General features: G+C 41.5%; 3 protein-coding genes across 27 annotated transcripts in view; 2 read left to right on the forward strand and 1 right to left on the reverse strand.

The window, feature by feature from the left end:
* LOC122632595 (twitchin) overlaps nucleotides 1–1,060 on the forward strand; it is a 64,362-nt gene extending 63,302 nt beyond the window's left edge. For all 17 annotated transcript variants that reach the window (XM_043819572.1, XM_043819573.1, XM_043819575.1 and 14 more), the window contains one exon: nucleotides 1–1,060. In XM_043819572.1, the coding sequence (XP_043675507.1) occupies nucleotides 1–203 (203 nt within the window). In that variant the 3' untranslated portion in view covers nucleotides 204–1,060.
* On the reverse strand, nucleotides 663–7,629 carry LOC122632604. 2 transcript variants are annotated; one of them, XM_043819630.1, is made up of 8 exons: nucleotides 6,687–7,629; nucleotides 3,157–3,549; nucleotides 2,653–3,069; nucleotides 2,360–2,570; nucleotides 2,168–2,276; nucleotides 1,975–2,096; nucleotides 1,620–1,826; nucleotides 663–1,544 (listed from the first exon to the last, which is right to left on the reverse strand). In XM_043819630.1, exons 2-8 carry the CDS (start codon nucleotides 3,325–3,327, stop codon nucleotides 1,228–1,230), a joined length of 1,554 nt encoding a protein of 517 aa, XP_043675565.1. In that variant the 5' UTR covers nucleotides 3,328–3,549; nucleotides 6,687–7,629; the 3' UTR covers nucleotides 663–1,227. The 2 variants fall into 2 exon arrangements, with proteins under 2 accessions (XP_043675565.1, XP_043675566.1); XM_043819631.1 differs by lacking the exons at nucleotides 3,157–3,549; nucleotides 6,687–7,629 and having other exon boundaries at nucleotides 2,653–2,801; nucleotides 2,869–3,010.
* Nucleotides 4,609–26,263, forward strand: part of LOC122632599 (aryl hydrocarbon receptor nuclear translocator homolog) — a 23,979-nt gene continuing 2,324 nt past the window's right edge. The window contains exons 1-9 of one of the 8 annotated variants that reach the window (XM_043819611.1): nucleotides 4,609–4,839; nucleotides 5,632–5,680; nucleotides 18,771–18,851; nucleotides 21,920–22,077; nucleotides 24,346–24,663; nucleotides 24,779–24,982; nucleotides 25,536–25,727; nucleotides 25,814–25,972; nucleotides 26,052–26,202. In XM_043819611.1, coding sequence (XP_043675546.1) covers nucleotides 4,800–4,839; nucleotides 5,632–5,680; nucleotides 18,771–18,851; nucleotides 21,920–22,077; nucleotides 24,346–24,663; nucleotides 24,779–24,982; nucleotides 25,536–25,727; nucleotides 25,814–25,972; nucleotides 26,052–26,202 — 1,352 coding nt within the window. In that variant the 5' untranslated portion in view covers nucleotides 4,609–4,799. Of the gene's footprint in view, nucleotides 4,840–5,631; nucleotides 5,681–7,668; nucleotides 9,216–12,522; nucleotides 12,984–17,698; nucleotides 17,869–18,770; nucleotides 18,852–21,916; nucleotides 22,078–24,345; nucleotides 24,664–24,778; nucleotides 24,983–25,535; nucleotides 25,728–25,813; nucleotides 25,973–26,051; nucleotides 26,203–26,263 lie in introns of those variants that run through there. The other 7 variants (XM_043819610.1, XM_043819608.1, XM_043819606.1 and 4 more) reach the window with 7 other exon arrangements.

Below are 26,263 nucleotides of genomic sequence, written 5' to 3' on the forward strand. Positions count from 1 at the left end.
TAACTTGGTTAAAGGATGGTAAGGCGCTCCCTGAGACCAGCAGCAAATACTCTTTCAGTTCAGACGGTGATAAATCGTTTGAACTAGGTATTAAGGCATGTACGGCTAGTGACGTGGGACAATACATAGCACGTGCAATTGGCAAAAAAGGCGAAACTAATGCAGCCTTTGCTCTAAACGTCACTAATCCCGGCGATCTCTAAACTCAAAATTATTACTTTTACAACAATTTATATTACGGTCTTTTTTAGAAATCAGTTTTAATATACATCTGCAATTTGCAATTTAGAATGCTTTCTAAATGAACGTGAATACTTTTCATCGATTATAATCTATATCAAAAAACACGAAATGTAAAAAGAAAGAATGCCGTTAATGTGCACGGAAGAAACGTAAAGCAGACACAATTCCGAAATACAGTAGAACCTCGTTTATCTAAATAAGGGTGAGAGGGTGGTAAAGGGGAACATGGATATTCGGGTGGAGTTCGGTTAATAGAGATTCAGGTAACGAAACTTTCGGATGATAGGAAATTCGAATAATCGAGATTCTACTGTACGCGATACATCGCGTTTAAAATACTTAGCCTGCAAACAAATCACATTGTCAAAATAACGATACAGTCGTTATTCGTTATACGTAAATTGTTAAAAAAACATACATTGTGTTTTTTTTTTTCTGTGTGCTTGTCATGTCGCATAAATTGTCGTTTAAACGTAAACAAATAAACGCGTCAAACATCACGAATAGCACGCGCAACCTATACGCTAATATGAGCTTCGCTGTACACACGATTTAGCATACTTTTAAGTACACAACGGTGCGTAGAGGCAGTCTGACATCAATATGCCTGGAAGAGTTATTAATTCCGATAAAATGGCCAGCATCCTCTATTCACCTAAACAACGAAATAATTTTATCGGAATGCGTTAACTTGTAATGGCATTGCCAAAACACTTCTTTATTCCATATAATTAAACGCACTGTCGTGTTATACTTGTTTGAAGACTGCTTCCATTACAAAATTTATGATAAATAAAAAACTTATGATTAAAAAATACTATTAACATTTATTTTTATTTGCAAATATTTCTAAGAAAACTTTCTATCTTTTTATATTCCTTCATAATGAATGTTATATTCAAAATAATTCTCATATCTTATCTACTTTAATTGAAGCTAAACTTAACATTGGTGTTAAAGTATTAATTATAATAAAAAAGTATATTACAAGTTACCTAATATGGATACCTCGTACAATGTTTTTGGATCAATTGTATCAAAACTTCCTAGCCTAGGATCTAAAATTAGTTCCTGTGGATTATTTCTTGTTCTATTGTCTGTTTCTAGATATGAATAACTACATGATTGACATTTTTTAGATAATATCGATATAAAACCTATGCCAGGAATGAATAAACCTATTGAAGGATACACATTACTCATAGTATGTATCATTGCATGATCTTTGTACAATTTTAAGCAATCATCACATATTTTTTCTTGTATATTACTAATTCTGGACAAAACTATATCGTTATCTCCTACAAATATTATTTCATATTAGTGATTAATTTTTATTTTCATATACGTTGTATATCTTCAATTTTCTCACTTACTAATCATAAATATTACGAGTCCATATGCCATAAAATGATGTGCTATAGGCAAAGGAATATTCTCTAAGATAATAGTCTTCCACGATTCAAGTTCAGGATAGAATATATAAAGAGATGATCTCAATAAAAATAATTTTTTTTTCATGATACTATAATGTGGCACTTCAGTAAAACATTCAGGTACATCTGCAGTTTTTGCCCATTTACCTACAAATATCCATTTGATGCATTGTGAAATATAATATACATATATATATATATATATATATATATATATATATATACATACATATATATATGTATATGTATATATACACACACACACACGTATATCCTATTTAATAACTTAATTTACCTGTATGTATATTAAACATATCAACTGACGATAGTTTTAAACGATGACGTCCTACACCACCCACCACAATCATACAATTACTTAAAAATCCAGCAATCATATGTCTTCTTGGGCTAGGAAGTCTAAAAACGTACATATTAGAAAGTAAACGTAAATAATGATTCACTATGGAGTTTACAATATGATCATTCACCTTCCAAAATAATACCATTTTTTAGTTATAAGGCAATATCGCCAAATTATTTGATTAAATTGACCAGTTCCTAAACCATATTCTCCGCCAACAAGATATATATTAAATCCTGAAGAAAGATAAGGTAAATTGCATGGATATTTAAAGAAATATTTTTTACAACATTTTTTATCATTTTTATAATATACATACCTCTGCCAGTAACTTGCGAACCTATCAGATCCTTCCCAGAACATTTTAGATATTTTAGTTCTATTAACTCAGATAACTGTATACCATCCCAACAATAAATATATCCTTTCTTATTACTAAGATTTTCTAATTTATATCCAATTATATATTGTACAAATTTAGATTTCTTTGTCAATGGTATATTTATTATACTATTATTAATTGTAGAAGCCTGAACAAATCCATTAAAAAAAAAAATATTCCTTCCAATAAAATTTATAAATAAAAAGTACACAAATAAATAACGAACTTACTGTATTATGATCCATCCACTCGTGCAATACATAATGCGAATATTTTGTTGTTGACCTAACATTAATATTTTCAATTAACTGTTTGAGATTGTTAATAGGTAGCTCGATCAAAGAATTAATGGGTAAATCCATAAAACGATCTAAGCATACTGACAAACAGACATCAGTCAATAAACTTATAGCCAACTCTTGTGCCAATAACCAGACATCAATTACCTTTTCCGGATTCAACCAATATAATATGATAGTATCAGTTATATCGCTTATTAAATCGTCAGCCATGAAAAGTACAGCCAATTGTAATAAATTTAAAAGATCTATAAAATTATCTGTTTTATACTTCACCATTGAAGATTTAATGAAATAACAAAGTTCAATTAATACTCTTTCATCGTCATGAATCCACTCAATAAAATTCTAAGAAACAAAATAATCTCAACTAGTAAATGATGAACAAATAACGAACAATCGATTAAATATTATACACAGAAACTATATATTAACCTGTAACATAGATGAAGTAATATCATAATTTATAATATGTTCTTTGTTTTGCGAGTCGTAAAAATTTGGAGAGAAAAGGCAATGGAAATAATGACTTTTGTTAATAAGTCTTTTTTTATCGACTTCAAAGCGATTATTTTCAAGAATTAACGTAATAATTTCATCTTCCATCGTATCAAGCAATAACAATGTGTATCAATAATGTACTAAATAATTTTAACACCTTCGGGATGGAAAATCGCAGCACTGGATTTTACACTTTTCACAGAACTTTAAATTACTGCTATATTAATAATAAATTGTTATTGGTATACGTGAGAGAACTTGCGATCGAATGTACTTCTTGTTATCTTCTGGTTATCCTTGTTGACAAGAGGTCAGTTTTTCATGAGACTGTGACGAAGAAAAAATTGACCTAGCCTGTGTGGAAGTTACTTGACAATATAAATAATTCATCCTTCCTAATACTACATGTTTATCTAAACTATGACAAATTCTCGATATAATATGTACTTTCATGATATAGTTTAGAAACCTAAACTAATAAGTTGTAATATTTAAAATCGTACAATCTTTTATAAATATTTCTTTGCAAATGATATTTCGGAATCGCGTCGAATTATTAGGCACAAATTTTAAATATAGAGCTATGGCTTATGAACGAGCAATAATAACACTAATAAAGCGTCAAAATCGACGTAGTCCGTTAAAAAATTTAATCGAGTGAATATCGTGTATCGGTTTAATGACAGTGAAATATGATAGTAATTTTACAGAAATGATGAGTAGTAATAATAAATAATGATAGCGAAAATAATAATCTAAAATTTCGAGTTGCGATCTATCAATGAAAAAAAAAAGAAGATAACGCGTACTGATGGAATATCTAATTATTCCTTTTTTTTTTTACTTTCAATTTAATCGTCCTTATAAATAATATTATCAAACATCACAACTGTGCGACGAATAAATTTTAACTATATTCTTTTACTCACGTAGTTACCGGCACAAAATACAACGACCAATCATATCGCAGCCATCATAAGTTATCGTTCGCGCGCTAACAAGGCAAATTGTTACCGTAAAAATTAAGGAAATATTATGCACTGACTACGCTATGTAATTATAGGCTAATATAATTGTAGGTATCGAAGTTATATCCATTTATGAATAATACTCTTATAATTTTTAAGTCATTACGTTCCATTTACCAACGAACGGCGCAATTTATTCATTTCTCATCTCTAAATCACTAATCTGCTAATTAATTTCCAATCTATAAGTTTTTTGCAACATCAATTACTTTTATCTTCATTAAATATATTTATAGAATTTATTATCGTTATTCTTAAGTTCTGTTATATCAACGGAATTACGACTTCATTTTAGTAGGAACGTATGTTTGTACCAATGTCCCGCCAGATAGCGTCCTATTCGATGAAATTTTCCTTCCATTGAAATCGTATTCAGAGGTCCAAGCAAAAATAAAATTCCCGAATAAAACTTCAAAATGGCGCGACTGCTGAGTGTAAACACCCAGTTTTGATATTAGTGGAGTGTAGGAGCTGAGTAATATTCCCAAAAACGATTGGCTGTAGTCCAGATATTTTGTACAAACGGTGTAAGGAAAAAATTCAAACTGGATGTTCACTACTGTATCCACGATCGCTCATTCTATACCAGGTAAACGTCGTCTATACAATGTTTGACGCTCTCCATGCTTTTCCTAACATAGTTTCTCTAACTTGTATGAGAAATACATGAAATACGTTTCAGCCAAAATTATGTGCATCTACTTTCGCCGTCCGTTTCGTTTCAATTTGATACGTTTTAAAGTATAATCGTTTGATTTTTCGAAACGAGCACATTCGTCGTATGTTATAAGTCTTTATTTCTTTTACAAGGATGCTTATATTTATCCTAAGACTCATAAAGTAATTTATCCTTTATATATAGCTTGTTATAAATTCTTTTATACGTATTTATAACCTACTCTAATCAAATTATTTATTTCCGTAAAACTTATACGACACAACATAAAGTCAATAATCATGCAATAACAATATTGCTTCTTTCTGTATGCTATTAGATAGCATACAATGTTGTATTGTTTATAAAATACAATCTTATCAATTGATATTTGAAAGATATTTCCTTTGATAACTTATATTAATTTGAGCATGTTATCGTATCAGTTTATACCAATAGAAAAGTGAATTTAATTTGTAACAAATCTAATTTACTTAGGTTATACTTGAATAAATTTGTAAGATATAAAACTTTATAAGTTTCTATTCTTCATACGTATTCATTGCGTCATATATGATAAAGTCTGTGGAGTTATATCAGTATAGCAGTAAGAAATATACGACTATAAAGAAATATTTATATATTTTATATTTGTTTTAAGTGATTCATTGTTACTTGATTTACAGAATTTGATAAGCGAGTTAATTAAGTCTTTTATAATTACAGGGAGTGATCAAAGCAAAATGGCGCAGAAGTGCGGTTCTATTCACATAGGGTAAGTCAAAATGTTGACAATTTTCAAAGAATGATATATTTTAAGTCTCTTCAAATAATTATATTTTATAGAATATGATTTTCCTTGTAAGTTCTTAAAGCAGCGTATATCGAGATCTCTCAAAAGGCTAATAATTGTTCTTCAATAAATATTATGTTTTTCATACTATAATACTATTAACAACTCATAAGAAATTTGTTGTTTACTGAAACGTATTGGATATGTTATCGAACGAGATGTTATCTATTATATATTGTTTTTAACTAGCAAACGATCTTATTGACAAAATATTGTACGCGAAGTTGTTCGTATTACCTGTAATTGAGGTTATAAGTCAAAATTTCTCCGTCTATATATATGTGTGTATATATATATATATATATATATATATATATATACAACAGTTCATTTCAAAAGCATGCGATAATATTAAGTGATATAATATCTACTAAAATGTATCAGCTGTCAGCATGGTCAAGTACGCTTTATGACTAAGTACACGTATACTCGATAATTCTAATAATTAGTTCTAATATCTACATCACGATGTATTTTTCGAACAGTCACATTTGTACTTGATATAGTGATTATATTTTTGCAACCGTATCGAAACGTGCAGCGATAATGATCGATAATGGAGATCTAAAATGTTTTATCGATCTTTGCTATCTACACCCGACAAGATGGCTAAGCTAAAACATTTTGTGCACTTGAAAATGTTCGATTGGAAACGAAAATAAAAAGAAAAAAGTCTGAATAGTAACAAGGACAAAAAACACACAGATTGAATAAAGTTTTAGAAGGATACGACTGAGTAAATCATTAGTTATTTTTTGTAAGATTCCACGAAGATCGATCGACCGAAATAAGGATGTTTGCTACGCGGCAAGTAATTCGTCGTTCGACGATGTTGGTAATATTTGGTAATATTTCTTTACGCCGTCGCTGTTTTATTGCGACATTGTGCAAGAAACGTTTCGTTATCGTAATCGTCGTGGACTTTTACCTTAGTGGCAGCAGGCCTTTTTCTTGAAAATACTTTTCCACACCTGGCCGAATCGTTTCGATCTGGTAAACTCGGTTGACCTTCAGTACCAAGAAACCATCCAACGTTGTGAAATTGATATTTTTGTTTTTATTCGATACGGATATAGAAAAAAAGATCGCGAACCAAAAGAAAGACGAAGCGAAAGAAGAAGAAGAAGAAGAAGAACTCGCGATAGTCGATAGATTCGTCCGAACGTTAAAGCGCTATAAACGTAGAGCCGATAATTTCGTAGGATCGTGTCGGGTAGGAGAAAAAGAAAAGGTAGTCGGGGGAATACGTAAAAGAAAAGAAGTGTGCGAGGAGGGGTCATCGTTACGGAGAGAGAAGGCGCGTTCGTTCCGTTGCTACCACCAGGAGGGACGAAGGCATCCCGGTTAAAAGTCGTGCTTTATACGGTGGCTGTTCCGCTCTCTGGTGGGAGAAGTGATAGTCCTTACCGGGGTATACCACGGCGGCACATTATACGGCTATGGTGGAATCAGTCACTGGCGAGTTGTGGGTGGTGACTAGTCGACGACCCATCCGTCCCTCGATCTCTCGGTCGATCTCTCGGTAGATCACTCGGTAGATCTCGGTAGATTCCTCGTCCGTCCGTTCTTACGTATTAGTGCTTCTTCCGCGTTTCCTCCTCGTTGTCGTTGCTATCCGAATGTACGTCGCGTTCTTAGTTCGGTCGCGATCGAAGCGATCGATGTAGCGATCGATCCGGGCGAATGCTCTGGACGAAATCATCTCCAACGTGTTCGGTGGTATTCGTTGTCGCTTACGATGCCTCGTGCCAAGTTTAAACGACGCGCGTCTCGCGCCCTCGTCTAAGTAGATTCGGGATTTACGATTCCAACGGAAAACTCAAATTCCGTCGACGCGAAAGTTTCTCCTCTTCTCTCTCTCTCTCTCTCTCTCTCTCTCTCTCTCTCTCTCTCTCTCTCACTCACTCACTCTCTCACTTACTCACTCACGCTTTCTCATTCTCCTTATTCCACTCTTGCTCTTTCTCCATCTCTTTTTCTCTTCCCCCTCTTTCTTGTCGTACCTTCTTCGATATAAACATTTGGAGGAACTTTGCATTGGCTCGACGCTGAAACGACAGATCTTTGGTGAGCTTCCCTCGTGAGTTCGTTGAAAGTGGTTGTAGAATGAAGTGGTGGAAGAATAGCTGCTATAAGCTCGGACGTAATTCGCCAGGAGTTTCGAATCAAGAGTAAAGAAGAGCTTTGGAATCCTACACGATTGTTTTCTGACGAATATCGTTAAGCATCGTTTAAAATCGAACCGTTGATATTCTCTTGCGAAAGTGACTGAATATTAGGCGTTTCGAAATTGGCATCAAAATTGTCAGTGTCGAAAGCGACTCAACGTTGTTGCGCGAATCGATCTGGATCGACGAACGTTCTTTTCAAGCAAATTCATATTTTTCCAAAACCGTTGATACGAAAACGACCATGAAATATTCGCGAAACAAGGACGATAGTCGCGAATCGAATATGAAAAAAGTGTTCGTAGCGTAGAAAGATTTACGCCTAAAAATCGGCACTAGCTATTCGCTGGAAATGGAGGAAATTCATGCAATATCGGCCGTAAGCCACAGTGCGCAATAATGAGAATCATCGCAGCCGAGGTCGAAAGGTCGCAACGATAATATCGAGTAGATGTAAAAGCAGCCTTCGTAGAGAGAATCCTCGTTTTATTTAATAAAAAAAAAAATTGTTTTGTCCTTGAAGATCCTTGGAAAGAGATATAACGCTCCAAGTATTTGAACGATTAATGTATCATTTGAATTCGACTTGGGAAGGACAAAGAATACACCGGTCGAAGATTGGAAAGCAAAGTTTCAAGCACGAAGATATCGGTAGCCGTTCATACGGCAAATCGAAAGATTTCTCGGAAAGGGAAGGAATCCGAGTTAGCTGGCGCTTTGATATTACGACTTCCTGCGGAGCACCCTTCGGCCGTCGCGTAGGTATCGCGAAACTCCTATCGAGAGAACGCACGCGCGTGTGTTCTCGAGCGTGTAACAGGTGTCCAGTGCGCCAGCAAACGTATGTGGGATATAACTTTGCAAAGTCCGTATTGATCTAACCGAAGAGTCATAATAGAATCGGCATCGGAGAAGGAACGATATGTCCTCGTAAAGAGGGGGATAATCGCAATAAGATGAGTTAATGATAAGGAAATCGTTGGAGGGTCTTTGGATCGTCGAAATCGTGGAAGACAGGCCGTCAAAATAGAATATCCCGGTGGCAGTGGTATGTACGGGGGTGGTACGGGAGGTGCGGGGTATGGGGTCGGTTTGGGCCCGGGACCTGGACCCTCGCACTACGCTCCCTCGGGTTCCGGCGTGAGTTACCAATTGGGCCCACCACCCCCACCGCCGCCAGCCGCTTGCCCCACCGGCGGAAGTCAGCTTCTGTCTTACGGGCCCAACCTATCGCCTCATCACATACAGCAGACGCACGTGGACTCTCAGCAGTCGTCGAAAACACGGAGGTAAATCTTCGTCTCCCACGCGCCTCTAACCGTTTTCTTTTTTTCTCCCTTTGCCTCTCCCAGAAGAGAGAAAAAGATGAGTATCGCGTTTCGAGCAAAACCTCTTTCCAGCCACGCTGGATCATCGTCTCGAGATCATCTGCCTCCTCGGAGCACGAAACCGACATCGTCCGTCTACTAAAATCGCTTTCCCGGGGGATGTTAAAAGTCGGCCCTTTTGATATCAAAGCGGGTTTTAAACTCTTGACGAAAGGATCCCGCGTCTCGTGTACGTATAAACGTGCGGAGAATCGTGGGAAAGGTTGGGACTTTTAAATAGCACGCGGTTTTTGCGGTAAACTGGACATGCACGTTGAATCGATGGACTGCGTCCACAGAGAGAGGGAGAGAGAGAGAGAGAGAGAGAGAGAGAGAGAGAGAGAGAGAGAGAGAGAGAGTTCGCTTTAAGAAAATTTATCCTTTTATTTATTGCGAAGATCGGTACGTCGAAAGTGACGATGAACGTGAGACAGGGACAAATTACGTATGGCACGAATTACGTAGAACGAATTACGTATATTGATGATTATGAAGTATCTCGGTAATTACGCGGTACGCACGTTAACGGACAAGCAATTGTCGCTTTAATAAGAATAGTGAGAACAGGCATTGTGATTGTCGTGAGAAAGAATCGAAGTACGATTAAAATTTAAAAAGCGGTTTAAGATCTTTACGTAAAATTTGGCGGGCGCGAGTACGCGAAATAGCTGCATAATGCAGGCGTGCGTTCGTGTATTTATAAAAATCATTTATTAAGAGGCACGAGAAAAATGCGATGTTAAGGTTTATCCGTAAAGGTTTCGTCCACAGGCACGATTTCTTCTTGAATCGTCAAAGATCTATTCCGTAGCGATCATTGAAAGAACTCGAGGCTGAGTTCTTCGCCTCGAACAATCTAGTTATCGAGAGTCGTGACCGAAGTACTTACGATTGCTTATTGAAATTGAGAGGCTTGCGGTGTACTTACGGATTCGCCTTTCGCTCGGACCGTCGACAAGCGGAAGAAATTTGCGGATCGTTTCGAAGATTACTTATGCCGATTCACCTTATTGTGACTTATTTGTGCCGATTGTATTTTAACCTTAATCTACCCCGAGTAATTCCGTATTCTACAAGATGCAATAAAAAGTAATCATTTTATGAATCTATTTTGCAAACAAGCTCGCAAAGTTTTCGAGACCGCTTTTACGATGAAATCGAGGAAACTCGTTAAAACTTTTCTACGTCGCGATTCTAAAGCACCGTGCTGGTTTATCGATGTGCAATGAAAATTCTTCTTTCGCGACGATTATTTCCAAATTTCCAAGAAATTTTTCGATTCCTCATTAATACGTTATCGTACCTATCGCATATTATCGGGATTCAAATATTCCGAAGAAAAGGCAACGATACGCGGAACGCACATGTTCCGTGTCCGCGTGAAAAATACAGGAGTCGGCCGTGAATCTAGATAGCTCTATTATCGTCGAGCTTGTCGTAAAAAAGACTGCGAATTCTCGTCAAGCCAATCCGATCCTTCCGCGCGCCTCAAAAGCACGAGAACGGTGAATCGATAACGAGAAGTATCCTTGCATAAACTGAATATTTATTAACCGTTAAATAAAAAAAAACAAAAAAGCAACAAGTTCTCACGTCGCGTTTTCAGATTACGCTTTACCTTAAAAACATTTTATACGAAAGTATACGTATTCGAGCAAGAGATTATTATTAACTTACGGTGTGCAATCATCGCTGTTTGGCAAACATACGTTTTTGTTGTTGCAAAGTCAGCAACTTTTTATTTACATTAACAAGTAGATTATAATCAAGAAATACAATTGCGATTTCATTGTAAAATACGTACTTACGCTTTCTTCGCGCGTAAAACGCGATTCCCCGTTGAAAGGAAGGAAAAAAGGAGGAAAAAAAGAAAAAAAGAAAAAACAAGCGGACGAAGGAAGAGAAAAAAGGAGGAACTTCCTCGGCGACCTTGAAGAAAAAGATACTCTGGCGTAAGCCATTGAAACGACGATAACGATAATCTTCTCGAAAATATAACAAAGCGGGTACAAAGTTGACGTTATCGTGAAATGCATACAACAGAATTGCGGTGCGCGGTCACGCGCGACGATAATAAATTGAGATCACAAGAAAAATACATATATGCGCGAAGAAATAGTTATGACGGCGCAGCTCGTATATTATTACGTACGGTACGGTACGGTACGTAAGTACGTATGTATGCATGTACAAGAGTGACCGTATTACGTAGGAAGAAACGAGAGCACGTACAATACCCGAGAGATTACATTTATCAGCGAATATTTCATTGGCCTCGCTGATCGCTGATTTCATTTATCGTCTACTTATAACGAACCAACGCGTGCTTCAAACTCCGTTCGTTACGTTTTTTAAAGGCTCGTTAAGTCTTTCTAAAGATGACTTTAGAAGCGATCGACGTTGATGCAGACGGATCTTTGAAAAGAAAGTAAAAAATTAAGAAAAAGAAAAAAAAAGGTAATAAAACGATCGATATCTAATCGTACAATTTCGAGTGTCAAGCCGTCGTACAACTACGTTATGAAACGATAATGAAATAATCGGAGTGACGGAATGAAAAGTTGACGTTTAATAAAGTGCATCGCGTCTGGTCTCGTTTGCGGCTCGTCGCGTCTAACAAGCCGCAAAATACACAAGAAGGAAGATTAAGGGTAGCCAGGGTGTCTAATACGATGAGTTTACACGGGTCGTTCTACTCTCTACCACGTGCATCGAACGTGCGAGCACGAAACAAAACCCACTCGTCGAGGAATTCGTCACGTAGCAGAGATTTGTGATCGTTCACGCATTTACGCGCCGATTACCGCGACCTTGTTGCGTAATCCGTCGTGTAAAACCCAAAAATCCAAAATACTCGTTTACCTATACGCTTTATCTACGTCCGTTCCTCTTTGTCGTCTTGTCGTTACGTCGGGAAAATATCTCTTCTCCGTTTACGGAGAGATTCTGCTACTTTGGACGGACTATATAATTTTCTTGTAAGCGAAGATAGAAAATAATTTAAGATTTAATGAAGTCTAACTTTCTTCGATCGTGTTTCCGTTTCCCGCAAATGCGGGAATGCATCCGCAAGATGCAATTTCTCGCGGATATATTTAAAAATCGTAGCTGTGTACCCAACTTTTGTTTGTGCTTTTTTTTTTTTTCTTCTTTCTTTTCCTTTTTCTTTCCTTTTTTTTCTTTCTACATGGATGTTGAACATTTAAAAAGCAGGCTATATTATTTGTTTACATCGAGATGCTCGACGTTCGTGACAACTGGCTCGAAGTGGGAATTTCCAAGTCGGAGTAGCCTTCTTTCTAAGCAGCGATCGCGATCGCGATATCGTTTCTTTTTACATTCTCTTCGGGAAGTCCTATGTAAATCGTGTGTTTGCTCTCTCCATCATCTCCACGCGGTACATTTATACAGTACAATTATCGTCGGTAGGCATACCTACGCACTGTACGTAGCTTTGCCAGTGTTTTGATTTCTGCACGTTAACAACTCACTGCGAAGCGTTAATTATATTATAACGACTAATTAAAGGGAGCACGGGTGATTTCTGGTGCATTAACCTGTAAAAATGTAAATCGCAATGATAAAGATATATTTATTTCACGCGATCGCTGCGGCCGCGAGCGTCTATGTAAAATAAGTGGCATTCCGCGAGTGGAAGGAATCGTTGAACTGGATGGATCAAAATGGAAAGTATGTTTTTTTTTTGTCTTTTTTTTTCGGTTTGATACGGCTCCGACCACGCTATCGTCGAATTATCTTCCTTTTAATGAATCTTCCATTAGTAACGCCTCATACACTCGTCTGATATTAAATCCATATTTAGGTCATACGCGTGCGACACGGACTCTTAACTTACAATTGTGCGTTTCATCGCGAGCATAAATAAAACGAGGTAATGCGCGCGCTATTCGCCGCTGATATCCAAACGAAACCGCCAAAGAATTTTCCTTCCCTTCTTTCGTCTCTAACGAATCGCATTTATCTCAGATCGTTCGAAGGATAAAGCGAGACGACGATGATTCGTGTAAAACAAAATTTTTTATTAGTTCGGAACAGCTCGCAAAGAAAATGTCATTAATAAGTAAGAAAAGGGTCTCGTTAGAGGGCGCATAAGATTACGCGGTTGTAAACGTAATTAGATGGATTTCTTGCTTCCTCTTCCTCGTATCCTTAGTCGCGTGACTTTCCGCTCGAAGCTAGGTTACACACGCCCTGAGCAATAAAGGTTTTCTCAGGCGTGAAAACGGCCGGGTCTCCCGATTGGTTCCGTTTCTAGGGTCGCGCGCGTCTTTCAGCTCGCAAGAAACACTCGCCACTCTTCCTTTTCTTCCTTCGCATCTCTTTTATCGGGATCAATTACGAGTTTAAAGCTTTTCTAGTCTGGGGTCGACACTTGAAGGACAACTATCGCGAGAATGGCAATTATCGTCGATATACCGTTCCTCTTCTACTTCTTTAGGATAGTTTCGTACGGAAGGAAAATGGGACGATTACGACGTTAACACGAAGGCGAAGAATTCGAAGAAATGTGATAAATCTCGTCTTTCGAGAGATCCCTCGCGAGTCGTAGAAGATTGTTAGGAGGCGACGGCGATCGAGGATCGATCGAGGAGCGATCGTGGAGGCGGTGACCAATAAGAGATCGTCGGGGGGAAGAGAGAGAAAAGAGAGAGAGAGAGAGAGCGGAGAGAGAGAAGCGGTTCTCTCGCGCGAGCCGCTCTCGAGACCGATGGACCGCCCCTTCTCCGAACCGCCAATCCCCATGCTCTGATCTTGCTTTAATATGCGACACTGTATACACCGCGAGAGTATCATCGTCACCCCTGACCAGGCTAATGAAAAGAAAAGCAACGAACGGCCAAGAGTCGTCGTCATCGTGCTTAGACGTTAGATTAGCAATCGGCGCCGTCATTCCATCGACTCGGAACGCGTTCTACCGTCGCTTCGCTTCAACGGACCCCACGGGCGAGCTCTGCTAAAATACGATGATTCGTTGCATAATTATATAGTTAAATGCTACTTGAAATAACTGGACGTTCAAGGACGCGTGTCGTAACGCTCGCGACGACACTTTATAAGCGACGAACTAAGAATCGAGTTCTCTCGACTTCATCGTACTCGCATTTTTTCTTTTTTTTTTTTTTTTCCATTTCTACTTGAACTTTTAACGAGCGCTAAAGCGCATTTAAGTCGAGAAAACATTTGTATCGCGCGATTCTGTACGCGAAGGCGTTACGCTATTGGCGTTTTTTGCCTATCGCTCGTATTGAAACGTTTCAATTATTCCCGCCAAAGAAATCGATGAGATTCCGCGCGAGGAGAAACAGCTTTCTGAAAAATACCGCGCATTTCGTAGGTACACTGGGTAGATGCTCGTTCTCCTGTTCTCGAAAGGCAGCAGGACGGAGTAGCATGTATGTATGTATGTACGTGCGTATGTACGTGCAAGTGTCCCAAACGACTACAGGAAGAGAAGGTAGATGTAACACACGTGGACGTAAAGGAATGGCGAACGCAAATGTACGAGGACGAGCGTGGACAACGGTTACAAAGAGGAAGAGAAGGAATAGAGGGGTCAAGTCGTGACTCTCGAGTCGAATGGAAAAATGCAAAAAGGCGCCACCGTAACTTGGACACGGCGTGCCACATCACGTGGCATTCTCTCTCTCTCTCTCTCTCCCCTCCCTCTCTCACTCGTATTTTGAAAATATTCTTAATTGTTGATCTTCGAAGAACGGAGTAAGTATTATTACGAGACAGGTATTGTCCCGTATTTATAAAAATTGTTTACGTGAAATTATTTACCGATCGAGTAATTAAACTCGAAATATTCTCGTTCGATGAAACGCTCGGAACCGTTTAAACTTGGTCGTTAATCTCTTTCTTAATGCCGAACCGTCGCGTCGGGTCATTTACAGGCACGTCCACCGAGTATATCGCCGAGTGGCGTAAGCCTTAAGAGATAATTAGAAGGCCTAATTACCGGCGGTAAAAGCGTGCGTTTGTCTCGTGTGAGATCAGCGTTACCGCCCACTAAGCGGACCAACTATGCTATGCCGACATTTGGAATCTGCTTGTCGAAAGAAATACAAAAAAGCGATCGTTTAACTCTTCGTTTCGTAAGTACGTTCGTACGTACGGCGAAACATGAAACAACGTGGCACAACAGTACGCCTTTAGCCTCGAAGTCTTTACAATGAGAGAGTCGGCTTAGACGCACGCGAGATAAAGATCTAATACTTAGTTTCCCACGGCTTTTGTTTGGATATATAGAAATTCACGAAAGAAGGAGCCGAAAGCAGGAGAAATGGAGCAACTTTGGTAAACGGAGAAGGTGCTCTTTTCTTATCCTTGAAGAAGTACGACGGTACGTCTAAAGATCGACCAAATTTTCCACGAAATCGTTCAATGTCAAGGACCGAACGACCGTAATCCGCTATCGTGCCGGCGCTTACTTTGGAAGAATCTTATTTCGAAGGTCGCAAACTTGATCGTTGCCGTCGTCGATCGTAAATAAAATAAAGACTGCCAGTCAGCGTCCTTTCGATACGCTACCAAATCCATTTCGGTTGTATAGTCGAATTATGAATCGACGTCGATCCTGTGAACTCGTTCTACGAGTCTTGTAATAGGCCATCGACGTCATGGTTTATTGCGATCGCTGATTTAGTGTCGTGCAGGGTCAATATTCTCGTATCTGCGTTTGTCTACCGCTGCTTTCGTTTGTCTTTTTCAAATGAAATTTTTCATAGTTTGTATGGTTTACGACGCAAACCACCGGCGCTCACGAAGATAATATCTATTCTCTAAAGGTCACGTTGAGTAATTGGTAAATGATAAACGATAATTGATATTTCTCTTTAGGAAAGTAGTATTTCGCGAGGAGAGGTAAAAGTTTGGCGACTCGACGAACTCGAGTCATTGATGTTTGATCGTTCGAATTTCGTGCTGGATCCAAGTTGGAGCACGAGCATCTTCTTTCCGTCGGACGATGCATACGCGATGCAAAAACGTCTCGCATAACGACACGGGCCATCTTATAACTCGGCGCGTACGTGATATGAAGCCGGTTTTCGTATTCACCGTATGATTTATTACCTAAAATCCGGATAAGGTACGCGTTCGCGATTTCGTTATTTCGAGATACAAAGAACGTTTTACGAAGTTACAACAGGAGGAGGAGAAGGAAGAAGAAGAAGAAGAAGAAGAAGAGCGATTTACTTGTAGGTGCCGAGAATAAAATGATAGAGGAGCGAGTTTTTAACGCTTACCTTCCGTGCTCCTCGTTACACGGGTCGTTTCTAAAACCTTCTGGAAGGTGCCGCAATTGGAGCACCGCGTTGAACCTGCTTTGAAGCTTAAACTTTCTCTTCGATTCGAAGGCGCGGATTATAATGCCACGTTCTGGAATTGGGTAGCAAGATATAAATGCCAGGGCTAACGAGTAGTACGATGGAAGAAAAGGGAAGAAAGTGCCATAACTCTGCGAACTTTTCATCCGTATTCGATCGACCGATGCTATGGACGAAAGAAACTTGCCGTCGAGTCGTCTTCTTTCTCACGAAAGATTCATACGTATCTGTTAAGTCGACATAATACCGCGGGGCGCATCATTATGTACTCCATAAGTCTCCGGGTACATCTCTCTCTCTCTCTCTCTCTCTCTCTCTTCCCTTCGCATAAGGGACTAAGAAAAAGAGGAGAAAAGTACGTTGGAGGGCTGCAGAGAAGAAGAAGGAGAAGGAGAAGAAGAAGAAGAAGAAGAAGGAGAAGATAGAGTAGGAGAGCGAAGGGAGAACCGGTGGGTACGGAGGTACCCGGATACACTCGCTGCGGGCCCTACACCCCCACTTTCCTCGTCTACCGGGTCCTCCGGAGTTCTCCACGGTATGAGAAAGGTGAAGAGAGGGAGGCACCGCTTCACCGCATGGCGCGTTCACCACAGCGAGAGAAAGAGCACGATGGCGGGTGGAGGGGGTAAAAATAAAAGTGGTAGGGATAGGAGGGCGCACCGGTAAGGGGATATCTTGCTTTTTCGCTCAGGGTCAGAACCGTACATCACCCGCGCGCACCGGTGCAATAGACTGACGATCGGCCGGATTTCTATGAGCTCTCCAGCTCGCTCTATCTATCTCTCTTTCTCGCCAGACCGAACGAGAGCATAATTTTCTAGCGAGCGGTTAATACCGGCGTCGGTAGAACGAACACGAGCTTCGATACCGATAATGAGACGGCGGTGACGGATTTACGGTGCCCTCTTTTGCGCTCCGAGTCCATCACCTCTCTCTCCCCCTTTCTCTCCCTTTCTCTCTCTCTCTCTCTCTTTCTCTCTTTCTCTCTTTTCTGATATCTTTCCACGTATTGTAGCGAGCGACCCTTATGGGCTTTGCCATATTCTTCCGGGTGTAAGCGGTAACGAGGTCTTGAACGTCGAATAAGCTTCAACATCGCTATCGAATCGGCGATGTCGCAGGAAGGAAGGAAAAAGTGGGACGAACCGAATTATTTCGCTCCAATTCTTCTCGCGTTTCTTCGATTACGGCCCGATGTGTCGAGAGAAAGAGAGAAAGAAAAGGTAAAGAAACTTTCCTTCGGAGATGCGAGAAATTCTCTCGACGATTTTTTTAATTTTTGATTAATAAACTTTATGGATTCGCATGTCGCGAATACTTTGATATATTTTCGACAGATACTTTTACGAGGAGTAATATTCTTCTCGCGATTCGTAATCGCACGAACGTTTCATCGATGTCTCGGGCCAGCGTTAAAAGAAACGTAAGATTCGAAGGAATCTCGGCAGCGTAGGGATAGGATTCGAAGTGGAAGAAATTAATTGGTAATTTGTCGAGGATCGTGTAGAATAGGACACCATGCGTCGAATTTTGATCGTGGTGTTACTGTTAGGTGATCCAGATTTGGTGGAGTAGAGCAGAAGGCCAATTTTGGATCGGGCAGTTCGCGTTTGGTAATCCGGAAGCTATTATAGTATCGCGCGTCGATGACGCGACATCTATTCGCGCGACTATTCCTTCCTTTTTTGCGAACTAGCTTTTCTCCTTCGTCTCCTCGTCGAACGGTATAATAATTTATCGTTCAACCACGCATCTTGACGTCCAACGCTCGCACACGCGCGCGCACGGAGGTATCTCGTAAAAAGTATCTACGCTCGCGACTCGCGTATCGAGAATTAAATTCGTCCATGTCCGCGCATACGTATTCCTTGTTAAAAAGTTTCCCCGTGTTTTTTATCCTTGTGTTTGCGTGTGCGTTTGAATTTCTAATAATATTTCTACCGTCGGGCGTGTTGCGCACATATGTGCGCGCGCGCGTCCTGTGTATACATATACGCATTATTGGCGCGATCCGTGTTGCTTCCTGCAAAGAAGAAAGAAAAAGAATCGAATAAAATGCGCGCCATCGGTATCCTCGATGGAAAAGCGAAATTTAATCGGGCATTTCCTTCCCTTGGTGTTTCAGGTCGGACGAGGATGATACTAGTGGATGTAAATATAGAAGACTGGAGGACGACAATGTGCAGGACAAGGAGAGGTTTGCGAGGTGAGTATCAGGCTCGAGAAGATTCGGTAGACTCGTTAAAATGTTGTTGCCCTTCGTGCCGGAGATTCCTCCTCGAAGCGGGAAAGGTATCTTATACGCATATATCGAATCTTGTTCGGTTTTTCGTCGCGTGTAAGGGACCGCGAGAGTAGCGTGGACACCTTTCTGGTAGCCGCTCCCGACATTGTTAATTCGTCTCACGAAATCGTGGCCCCAATATGTTCTACCGGTACACCCTGTACATGCCTCCTCAAGTACCAAGATACATACATACCTACATGATACCTACCAATGTGAGCCGATAGCGGAATGGGAAGCCCTCGAGGCTGCTCCAGCGTGGGAACATAAGGTACTTATACGCGCACCGTCCTTTAACTTCGTCCACACCGCGCTCTATCTCGATTCCATTCTTCACCTCTTTGCTCCTATCTATCTCGGTGATATTAAAACTTTGCTTTGCCGCTAAATTCACTCTTCTCTAATCTACGGAGTATCCTTTTATTTTCAACGAAATCGAGAGAAAGAGAGAGAGAGAGAGAGAGAGGAGCGCGCACGAGAGGAGAGAGAAAGGATATATTATTCTACAATTTTTCTCGTCTGCGATCGCGTGCGGCTGGGTGGAGTCGCTTTCTGTAAGCAATCTCTACTGTCATTTTGCAGATACACAAACACGCATACATCGTGTTATCGAAAAGAGGATGGAAAAAGAAAAAGAAAAAGAAAAAATGATAAAAAAAAAAAAAGAAAAGAAAAGAAACAAGAAAGGAAAAAAGATTCATGGCTCGAGCGATCCGCAACGACTCTGATGTCGCGCGCGCGAATAAGCGAGCGAGCGGCCGCGCTCAAGAACCTCACTTTTAAGTTAATAACGCAATTACTGCCTCCCGCCGCAAGGCGCCCGACTCTCCTCCTCCTCCTCCTCTTCTTTTCCTCTTTATACTTCTCCGCTCTATCTTTTCTCTCCCTCTTCCTCAGCCACGTCTTTTCCTCTCTCGGCCGAGGTCCACGGTCGTATTTTCTTCTCGACCTCGGCATTAATACAGAAAGCCTGCATTTTCGGTGGCGCGCGATTACGAGTCTCGCGATAAACCGCGGAATAAATTTGTTTGTCGTTCTACTTCGTCTAAAGTAAGGGAAAGAAGAAAGTCTACTCGATAGACTTGGTCAGAATTTTGTGGGGGTAATACGCGTTATTACGACTCGGTGCATATTTATCGGCCGAAAGAGAGGGAGAGAGATGCCGTGAAGCACGAACGGAGAAGAGAAGGCGAGTGCTTCGACGAAGAACGAATACGATCGTTGTCGCTTAAATCATTTTCAAACGAAGATGTTATAATCGCGCGTGAGACGGCAGCATGGCGCGCCATAAATTTTGCTCGGCAACGTATTTACTGCCTTTGGGGCGGTAATCGAGAAGGAGGAAGGCGGACATACGCTACGGGACAAAAGTTAACAAACCTATAGGCGATATTTCGTCTTTTATTTTAATCCATCGTAAGAAAACGTTCGACCTAACTTACCTCTTATCGGATCGATATTTATTTGACGAATAACGTAATCGTTTCGTTCGTGGATCTACGAACTCGAAAGATTACAAACAATCGCGATAACGAATATCGGCGTTATTTCGAGGTACGAGCTATCGAAAAGTTTCTCGCGATAAGATCGTGCGCGTTGAGGCTAGCCTCCGTTTGAGAGCCCGTTGCTTGGTTTAGAGGGGAAAGAAAAGGAAAGAAAAAAAAAAAAACACGAAAAGAAAGGAAAGGAAAAGAAAAAAGAAGGGGAAAAAAAGAGGGAATAAATAAGAAACGATAGTGTCGTCGAGAGAGGGCCAAAAAAGAAGGATAAACTTGTACCGAAAGAGGTAGATAAGGATCTCGGACAAGACGGCATTCGCACGGTATCGTTTGGTGCTCGCGCGATTATCGGTACACCCCGTATAGTCAATCCGCTTGCCCGGACCTACGAAGCGAGCGAGCAACTTCGGAGCGTCTGACCTCTGACCCAGGAGTTCTCCGTCCTCCTCCTTGGATCGCGTTCCTTCTCTCCTCTTCCTCCTCCACCTCCTCCTCCCTTTTGCCCTTCCATAGCTCGCAACCTCCATCGCGCTGGACCGTACGTAGCCTGCTTTATACTTGCGCTTTAAGCGCCGTGGCCTCTTTTAAATAGCGCTGCCCTCTAACAGAGAGAAAGAGATAGATAGATAGATATTTATTCTTATGTCCGTGAGAGAAAGAGAGAATGAAATCGAAGAAAGGAACAACGGAACGGTGATGTCGACGAGCGTTACGGATTCACGTGAACCTCCCGACGAGAGATCTTCTCTCTTGCGCGTATTCGCTCGCCCATCGTGGACCTTCCACGTTATGTGTCTTTGAACACTCCCGGATGTTCTCGCTCCTAGATCCTTATCCTTTCCTTTTTATTTTCATTTATATTCTTCTCTACCCGTAGAAAGTTTTTCTTAAGAGATCGAACCACGATAATATCCTTTAACATCGACTGAAACGTTAATCCTTTTTGATTTTCCTCGTCGTTGTCGGCGTCGTCGGCGTCGCCGTCGCCGTCGCCGTCGCCGTTCCGGGGAATCGATCTCTTCACGCGCACGCACAACCTCGAGCACCCACGCAAACTTTCTTCGTGAAAATAATCGCGAATTAAATGGCAACACGCGTGGAACGATTACTCGGCGACAATCGTTATCGAGATCGATCTACGTTCGTTTCATGCAGGGAAAACTTACCTCGGCAGTCAATTTAGACTAGAATTTGGTTCGTAGTTTCTATGCTCGTCGTGGTAAAGAATAACAGGGTAGAATCTCGCCGAATCCGAATGCTTTACAAACTACTACGTGTACTATAGCCGTTCCACGAGAATTTATTGGCCCAATCGATCTCGGACGCACGTACATACGTATATGATCGTTTTGGAAAATAGATTTCTCGATCGCGTTCTCTCCTTCGAGAATTCGAATCTGCTCTAGCGCGTTAATATTTCGGTAAGTATGCACGTAAAGTATTTCCTCGAGCTATGCAATTACCTTGGTTTTTTCTTGCAACTTACTGCAGGGAGAATCATTGCGAGATAGAAAGGCGGCGGCGGAACAAGATGACCGCCTACATCACCGAACTCTCGGACATGGTACCAACCTGCTCGGCCCTTGCGAGGAAGCCGGACAAACTGACGATACTTAGGATGGCAGTGGCACATATGAAAGCTCTCAGAGGTGAGTCCGATCTTCGTTTATATTTATCATTTATTTCGATAGTATTTCATTCTAAAAGGCAAGTGCTCTCATGCGCGTTTAATAAATGTTAAAGTTTAACATTTTGCTCACGCGCGGGCTCGCGCGCGCGCGATATTATTCACTCCACAAGCAAGATATTATGTATATGTAAAAAGTGTGATGCAACTCATCTCGTGGGACTTGTGACGAAGTCGTTTTTAAAAGTCAATGACCGTAAAGATAGAGAAGAAGGGAGAGTCGTATCGAGCGGAGTCGCATGTATCTATGTAATTTAATCGACGCCTCGTTCGAGCTCGAAGATCGCGTTGCCGAAAGTTATTTCGTTGACCGTGCCGGATAATTCAAACATCAATGGTAACTTAATCGTCACGTTCCGCGTTAAGAACCGAGTACTACTTTGTTCCTTATCGAACTCTTCAACGATTACGGCAACTAATATAGACCTCGAGAAGTTGGAAACCGATTTGCAAGCGGGGCTGCCATTAGAAATTTTATTCCGATCCTTATCCAGTTCATTAAGATGACAAAGTGGAACAGACTAATCCAATTCCGAAGATTTTCTTCCACGGAGAAGCAAACGCCAACCCCAAAGGCAACGACGTAATCGCCGGACTTTGATCCGGGAGAAAAGAAAAAAGAAAACGCAAAAAAAAAAGAAAAGAAGCACGAGAAAGGATGTACGTACGTATTCTCGAGATCGTCGGGAAAGCTGGGGGGAAAAAAAGTCGAGCCTCTTTTTTTCTCTTTCTCTCGGAGGTACCGGAACGAGCGTAACTCACGGATGGTTTCGTCGTCGTACTACGGTCATATCGAATGCAGAAAGCGCGATATATGCTTCCGGTGTAAGAATGGGTGGAGTTGCTCCATCGTCGGCTGTCCCTTTACCTTCGGACACGCATAGGCGTGGTGTGTGCGTGCCGTGATTCCACCTAAGTATTGGTGGTGCGTCGCATTGTTTATAGCCACTTCTCCTCTTTCCCGACAAGAGAACCGCTGAATACAAATTGCTTAACGCAGAGAAAAAAAAAGAGAGATAGAGAGGGGACCTCTCTCCTTTCGTTCCCTATCTTTTTCCTTCTTTCTCTTTACCTGAGCGAGCGAAAGAGAGGGGGAGGAGAAAGAGGGGGGAGAGAGAGAGAGAGAGAAAGAGACTATCGCCTCCGGGATGTGTCGACGGTCGTTTACGCCGTCTTCCTCGACCCTCTCCTCTCTTCCTCTCATAACTCCGCTCGATGCACGATGCACTTGGTACATAGATATCTACAAAAGTCGAAGAACGCTTTCGAGCCTTTTCTCTCTCTCTCTCTCTCTCTCTCTCTCTCTTTCTCTCTTCTTCTACGTCACCGGTTGCGGATTGTTAACGAGCCGTGTAGCGATAAAAGTCTACCGACGAACGACGACGGTGAAAGAACCGTTCGAAGGCTCGCGCGCGAACGGCTCTCGAACGATTACGTCGATTCGTTTCGATCCAACCTACCAGCTCCTCCTCCTCATCTCTTCACCCGCTCTTATCAATCGCGGTCCCAACGAATTCTTTCGAGGCCTCGCTCGCGAATTCGACGATGGTGTATACGCTCGTCGGAGACAAAGAGAAGGAGAGCGTATCTCGGCAAAGAAACCTCCCTCAAGGGCGGATAGTAGAGAGTCGAATTTTTGTAGAAGAAAGAAAAGAAGAAGATAGCTTTTCGTGTCCGAACCGAAGATGATTCGATGCGAGGGAACGAGCCGGTGGAATCTCCGTGGAAAGAGCCGTAGGCGTCTCGACGCTCGCCACGTGGAAAGTAATGGTAACGAAGGTCACCGGGGGTCTTCCATAGATCTTGTTTGGAAGTCGTTAAAGTACCTCTTCCCGGAATTTCTCCGTATATCGGGGTAAAGATCGCATCGCGAGGCTCTCTCCCCCGTCTCTTTGGATCCCATCCGCTTTGCAATTCCGATCTTGCACCTCGATAGTTACCTCCGCTGGCGAGGTGCCCCGTCCTCGTTTTTGGTACCACCATCGTCTTTTCTCTCTTTCTCTTTCCCTCTCTTTCTCTTTCTCTTTCGCTCGTCTTCTCGCGTACTTCGAAGCCTCCGGCGAGCTTACCGTCCGATCGAGTTATCGCACCTAAGCCGATCGCCTTAGAATCGATTCGATCTTCTCGGAGAAAGATTTTTTTTTTCTATTTTTCCAATGGGCCGATGTCCTCGCCATTCGAAAGGTCCAAGATTCGTTTTTATTTTTTACGATCGTTGACTCTCTTTCAGGGACCGGAAACACGGCGACGGACAACGCGTACAAACCATCCTTTTTAACGGATCAGGAGCTGAAACATCTGATCCTGGAAGCCGCCGATGGATTCCTTTTCGTCGTGAGCTGCGACAGCGGTAGAATCATTTACGTTTCCGATTCTGTCGCGCCCGTTCTGAATTATACGCAGAGCGATTGGTACGGGACGAGTCTTTACTCGCAAGTACATCCGGACGATACCGAAAAAGTACGGGAACAGCTAAGCGCCGCGGAACCTCAGCAGGGTGGAAGAGTATTGGATCTCAAGACCGGGACGGTCAAGAGAGAAGGTCAATGTAAGTGAATGCTCGTCGGCGGTTAAATTATTCCGACCGATCGATCACGAAGTAACCAACTTTCGACTAAATCTCTTATCTTATAATCTGTATGTATCATCGTCGATTGTTACAGCGTCGATGAGATTGTGCATGGGCTCGAGAAGGGGGTTCATCTGTCGAATGAAGGTTGGAAATCTACAAACGTCGGGTGACATGGCAGCCGCTCACGGTCTTCATCGTATAAAACAAAGAAATTCGTTAGGTCCGCCCGCCCGGGATGGACAAAATTACGCTGTTGTTCATTGTACAGGGTACATCAAAAATTGGCCCCCCACCGGTGAGTTCGTCTTCCAATATTTCATCGTAATCGGCGACACGACATAACGGTCGCGACAGTGCGACGTAGCGCCAACTTTCTATTTTAAAGCGAGGGAGACGCGTTGTGCTCGGAGAATATGAACGAACCTACGATTCGTAGAATGCGCCGATACCGAGGACGTATGTTGTACATACCTCCTATAAATTAAGCATCTCTCGGCGATCGCACGGAAAGGACATAAACCGAGGCACGTCGATCCCTCGGAATAAGCAGAATCGTTTTGACCTGACGATATTTCTTTCGAGCGAAGGAAAATAGCAGCCTCTCTTTCTCTCTCTCTCTCTCTCTCTCTCTCTCTCTCTCTATTGGAAATTAAGTGGAATTTCATATTCACGCTACATTTCCTTGGAATTTCATTGAATTTCATCGTCCGTTCTTTCATTTATTCGTGTTTTGGCAACGCGACCCGATGTTCGTTAGAGTTCCTGATTAAGAGTTTAGATTTGTGTAACATCTTTATGTTACCGATCAGTGGAAGAATCGTTTATTGATTCACGGTTTTACGCTGTAGGTGATTTTGTTCCCCCATGTGTACCAGGTGTGGGTCTAGCTGACAGGGGGCCTGGGGCCGTTCAAACAGGACCCGATGGTGTAGTTACGGACGAAAGCGCATCTACGCATTGCTGCCTCGTCGCCATTGGGCGATTACAGGTTACTAGTACACCAAATACGAACGATTTAGCGGGTTCCAATAGCAATAGCGGTAAGAATATTTGTTTCGTCTCTTTCTTCTCTGCGTCTTTTTTCGACTACGAGGTCCGCGTTACGTTCAGCGATCTATGCTTTTAGAATTTATTTCACGTCACTCTGCGGAAGGTACGTTTACCTTCGTGGACCAAAGAGTCGGTGGAATATTGGGGTATACGCCCTCGGAACTTTTAGGGCATAAATGCTATCAATTCTTTCATCCGGAGGATGAAACCCATATGCGTGAAAGCTTCGAGCAAGGTAACGCGATATCTTTCAACGTTGTACGTACGAAAATTGCACAATACGTGTCTAAACGCAACAATAATTTTTTATTTAGTTTTGAAGCTGAAAGGACAGGTGGTTTCTGTGATGTATAGATTTCGAGCTAAGAATCGTGATTGGGTGTGGTTGAGGACATCGGCTTTTGCGTTTTTAAATCCGTTTAACGACGACGTGGAGTACATCGTTTGCACAAACTCACATGCGAAGTACGATTCTTTTTCTCTCTCTCTCTCTCTCTCTCTCTTTCTCTCTCTCTCTCTCTCTCTC

The sequence above is a fragment of the Vespula pensylvanica genome, chromosome 10, assembly GCF_014466175.1.
Source record: "Vespula pensylvanica isolate Volc-1 chromosome 10, ASM1446617v1, whole genome shotgun sequence".
Classification (NCBI taxonomy): domain Eukaryota; kingdom Metazoa; phylum Arthropoda; class Insecta; order Hymenoptera; family Vespidae; genus Vespula; species Vespula pensylvanica.